At 67.5% G+C, this 4,851-nt stretch overlaps 2 protein-coding genes across 27 annotated transcripts in view; one reads left to right on the forward strand and one right to left on the reverse strand.

The window, feature by feature from the left end:
- LOC112967213 (zinc finger protein 11-like) overlaps positions 1–4,851 on the forward strand; it is a 108,366-nt gene that overhangs the window by 93,299 nt on the left and 10,216 nt on the right. Inside the window, 1 exon segment of the mRNA XM_026068166.1 lies at positions 469–1,484. Coding sequence (XP_025923951.1) covers positions 469–1,484 — 1,016 coding nt within the window.
- Positions 1–4,851, reverse strand: part of LOC112967127 (zinc finger protein 501-like) — a 109,327-nt gene that overhangs the window by 85,397 nt on the left and 19,079 nt on the right. For 5 of the 26 annotated variants that reach the window (XM_026068042.1, XM_026068132.1, XM_026068013.1 and 2 more), the window contains one exon: positions 3,819–4,842. In XM_026068042.1, coding sequence (XP_025923827.1) covers positions 4,047–4,842 — 796 coding nt within the window. In that variant the 3' untranslated portion in view covers positions 3,819–4,046. Of the gene's footprint in view, positions 1–3,818; positions 4,849–4,851 lie in introns of those variants that run through there. The other 21 variants (XM_026068061.1, XM_026068035.1, XM_026068070.1 and 18 more) reach the window with 11 other exon arrangements.

The following is a 4,851-nucleotide window of genomic DNA, read 5'->3' on the forward strand; positions in this document are numbered from 1 at the left end:
CGGGAAAAGGGGGCCGCGACCCCCGGCACCGGGGAGATCCGCGTCCCTCCGGGGCGGCAACGGAGGGTGCGGAGAGGCGGATGTGCCGCGTCCTTCCCCTTGTCTTCTCCCGGAGCAGGTTTCACCCCGTTCCCGGCTCTGATGTGATCCGCTGGATGGAGCTGGGGAGGGAACCGTCGGCCCCCCGCAGCCGGGAGCTGGAGGAGAACGTGTTCCCGGGAATCGGCTGCACGGGTGAGCCGGAGCGGGGCGAGATTCCCGGAGCGCGGAGAGATTCCCGGAGCCCGGCGAGCGATCCAGCACCGGGGCTCCCGAGGCGACTCCGCTCCTCTCCTGCACGGATTCTCCTCTCTCTGCAGGGACGGCGCGGGACGATCCTGCTCCGGGCGACCCGGTGCGAGTTGGAAGCGCCACCGGCAGCACCCGGAGCGCCGAGCCGCGGGGCCGGGATCCACCGGCGCCGGTGGCCGCCCGCCCCTACGCCTGCTCCGAGTGCGGGAAGCGCTTCGGCAGCGCCTCGGCGCTGCTGGTGCACCGGCGCGTGCACACGGGCGAGAAGCCCTACAAGTGCCCCGAGTGCGGCGGCGCCTTCAACCAGAGCTCGGCGCTCGCCGCCCACCGGCGCGTCCACACCGGCGAGAAGCCCTACGGCTGCGCCGAGTGCGGCAAGCGCTTCGGCCACGGCTCCACGCTGGCCAAGCACCGGCGCGTGCACACGGGCGAGAAGCCCTACGCCTGCGCCGAGTGCGGCAAGCGCTTCAGCATCCGCTCCACCCGCGCCCGCCACCAGAAGACCCACACGGGCGAGCGGCCCTACGTCTGCGCCCAGTGCGGCAAGGGCTTCAGCGACAGCTCCTACTTCGTGCAGCACCAGCGGGCGCACGGCGGCCACGCGCCCTACGCCTGCGGCGACTGCGGCAAGAGCTTCGTCTGGAGCTCGGCGCTGGCCCGCCACCGGCGCACGCACACCGGCGAGAAGCCCTACGGCTGCGGCGAGTGCGGCAAGCGCTTCAGCGAGAACTCCACGCTGCTGCGCCACCGGCGCATCCACACCGGCGAGAAGCACTACAAGTGCACGCAGTGCGGCAAGAGCTTCAACGACAGCTCGTCCCTCATGCGGCACCAGCGGGTGCACACGGGCGAGCGGCCCTACCAGTGCCCGCAGTGCGCCAAGAGCTTCGTGGACAGCTCCACCCTCGTGTGCCACCAGCGCACGCACACCGGCGAGCGGCCCTACGCCTGCCCCGACTGCGGCAAGAGCTTCACCGAGAGCTCCACGCTCATCACCCACCACCGGGTGCACACGGGCGAGAAGCCCTACACCTGCCCCGAGTGCGGCAAGAGCTTCAGCCAGAGCTCCAACCTGGTGACCCACCAGCGCATCCACACGGGCGAGCGGCCCTACGCCTGCGCCCAGTGCGGCAAGAGCTTCTACCGCAGCTCGGACCTCATCCGGCACCACCGCACCCACGCGGGCGACGAGCGCGACGGGTGCCCGGCCTGAAGGGGCGGCTCTCGGGAAGGTCCGCGTTGGCCGTGGTGGCCATCAGCCCCCATCTTCTGCTCCAGCTTCCCACCCGCTCCTCCACGCCCCCGATCCCACCCGGGAAGACGGCTGAGGTCCATCCCTGCCGGGTCCCACCTGGAGCAGGAGCTGCCCGCCGCCACCGGCGCTCTCCGAGGGGGGGGACGCTCGGAGAAGATGCTCGGAGGTGGGGAGCCGGGTTGGGAATCGCCGCGTTTGCAGCCGGTGGCGTCCGGGAAAGCCGCCGCAGGATCCCGACGGACTCGGGTGGTTTTTCAATTCTTAACTGGGAACCGGAGCCGGCTCGGGAGTCGCTTGGCCCCTTCGATCCCCCCACACACACCCAACCCGGCCTTTCTCCTGCGCCAGGATCTTAGATGTTCTCGGCGTTTCCCGAAACGCGGCCAAAAGCCTCCGTCGGCGTGACGCCGTCTCCGAGGGGGGACGGAGGGGAACCGCGGAGGGGCACGGAGCTTGGCGGGATAACCGGGACTCACCGGAACGGTGCGCGGGGGGGGGGGGGGGGGAGGAAGGAGAAGGCTCGGCCGTAGGTTTTAATAAATATTCTGCAAAAAGCCCCCGGACAGCTTCCGCTACGGATCCTCCGGGGCCGTCGGGGCGCAGAAGCGCTTCGCTCGCGTTTCCGTCCAAATCGGCGCGTTGCAGCCTGCAGCCCGCGGGATTCGGGGGGGGCTTTTTAAGGGGCCCCTTGGAGGTGAGCGGGAAGGAGGATTCCTGGGAAACGCCCGCCGCGCTCCGCGCCGGAGCCTCCGAGGGACCGGGAACCCCCAAAGGCTGAACAACGGCGGCGGCATCGCCCTCTCTGCTGGGTTTAGAAACGGCGGTTTTGGGGTCTTGCCCTCACAAACGGGGGCGCGGGCACGAGGCAAATCCTAAAAGTGCCGGTAAAATCCCGGCTGTTGGCCGGAAGACATCCCCATGTGGGAATTCCCATGGGAGACCTCGGTGCAGGCACCGCCAGCAGTCGCATCCCGCCCCTGGGCGACTTGCTTCCATCCCCGGCTCATCCCGCCCGATCCCGGCTCGGCCCGGAGGCAGCAAAGCAAAGGAGCTGCCGGAGCCGACGCCGATCCCTGGGAGCAACCTGGGAGGGAAAAGGCCGGGATTTTCCGGGGCTGCTCGAGCTCCTCTCCCACCTTCGTCCCCTCCGCGCCCGCCTGCACCTGAGGCTGCTCATCCCGTTGCGGAGCTGATTCCCGTTTCCCCTTTCAACGGCCGACTTTGTGTCCCGGTGGGGGCAGCTCATGGTGCTTAAAGGGACGTTTTGGGGACAAACGCAGCTGAACTGCAATTTTGGGGTTTTTTTTTTCCCTGCCAAGTTTTCCTGCCCGGTTTTGCGTGCTGCTTCCCCTCACTTCCCGCCAAGGGCAATTAGGAGGGATGGGATGAACCTGCCCCAACCTCGGCCTGAGGCTTTCAAGCCCTATCCCAGATGCTGGGCGATGGTGTCCCGCACTCCCCATTCCCGATGGGAATGAGATGGGCTGTTCCCACACCCTGGGGCTCGGGCAGGGGCGGCTGCTGGGGAAGGCTCCAAACCCAGCGGAGAGAAACCCCCCTTCAGACCCAAAACGTCGTTCCCGAAGGCAGCGCGGGAGCGATTTTCTTCCAGGCTTTGCTCTTCCTTCGCTCCCCGTGGATGAGGGTGAGGTTTCTCCATAGGGGCAGCATCCTGCTCACCCGGCTCCCCGTGTCCTTCCCGCGCCCGGGATTCGCCACCTTTCCTCCCCCCATCCCGCACCCAGCTCCTTGCAGCGCAGCCGGAAAAACCAGCTCGGCCCTGGAGGTTCCCGAGCGCAGCGCGGTGGAAAACGAGCGGGGTTTAGTCCAGCCGAGGAAAAGGCCGGATTCCCGCTTATTATCAGCACGGAGCAGGGGGGGGGAAAAGAAACGGGATGCATTAAGCAGCCGGGCTGGAAAGCCAGCTCCGTCCCACAGGAACCTCGCCCAAAGGATGCCCCCAAATTTATTAATCGGAGCAGAAGCCAGGGATGAACAGGGCAGGGATCGCAGCTGGAAAATAACCCGGAGACGAGCGAGGACTCAACCCCCAGCGCCGCTGGCCATGGGGGGGGGGGGGTCGCGGGAAGCGGCACCGCTGCCAGCCCTTAACGTGCCCCACCATGGTTTATTAGTCTGGAAAAGGTGGGAAAACGGCTGCTATGCAGCTGGCGCCGGTCGCGGGAGGCGGCGGAAAGCAGCCGCGAGGAGGGTTCTGCCGCCGGAGCAGCGGCTCGGGCACAGTCCGGGCGAGGAAGCCGATTCCCGGCGCCGCCGCGGCCCCTTTGCTGTGCGGAACTGGCCCGTTTCCCGCAGATGGGAACCAGCGGGCAGAGCCGGCGCAAGGTTTTGCAGCCTCCAAAGGGTCCGTTCTCCACCTCCTGCTCTTCCAGAGGAAGGTCCGCCAAGCCCGGACGACCCGGTTGCAGCCAGACGGATGATGCCACCCGCATCCCATCCAGGCGCAGCCGGGGAAGCGCGAGCGGCACAGCGCGTGGCTCTACCCCACGTGCGTTCTCCGGTGCGTGATGAAGTTGGAGCAGCGGACGAAGCTCTTGCCGCAGTCGGGGCACTCGTAGGGCTTCCCCTCCCGGTGGGTCCTTTGGTGCTTGATCAAGGCGGAGCTGACGGTGAAGCTCCGGCCGCACTCGGGGCACTCGTAGGGCTTCTCGCCCGTGTGGATGCGCTGGTGGGTCATCAGGTTGGAGCTGCGGTTGAAGCTCTTGCCGCAGTCGGGACACCGGTAGGGCCTCTCGCCCGTGTGGGTCCTCTGGTGCCTGATGAGGTCCGAGCTGTTCCTGAACCACTTGTTGCAGTCGAGGCAGCGGTAGGGCTTCTCGCCGGTGTGGACGCGCTGGTGGATGATGAGGCTGGAGCTCTGGCTGAAGGTCTTCTCGCACTCGGGGCACTTGTAGGGCCGCTCGCCGGTGTGGATCTTCTGGTGGCGGATGAGGTAGGAGCTGACGCTGAAGCTCTTGCCGCACTCGGGGCACTTGTAGGGCTGCTCGCCAGTGTGGGTGCGCTGGTGGGAGGTGAGGTTGGAGCTCTGGTTGAAGCCCTTGCCGCAGTCGGGGCACTGGTAGGGCTTCTCGCCGGTGTGGAGCCGCTGGTGGGTGATGAGGGTGGAGCTGTCGCTGAAGCTCTTGCCGCACTGGGCGCACTTGTAGGGCTTCTCGCCAGTGTGCAGCCGCTGGTGGGTGATGAGGTGGGAGCTGCGGCTGAAGCTCTTGCCGCACTCGAGGCACTTGTAGGGCTTCTGGCCGGCGTGGAGCCGCTGGTGCACCGCCAGGTTGGAGCTGCGGCTG

This window comes from Apteryx rowi, unplaced genomic scaffold (assembly GCF_003343035.1).
Source record: "Apteryx rowi isolate R43461 unplaced genomic scaffold, aptRow1 scaffold_1047, whole genome shotgun sequence".
Taxonomy (NCBI): Eukaryota; Metazoa; Chordata; class Aves; order Apterygiformes; family Apterygidae; genus Apteryx; species Apteryx rowi.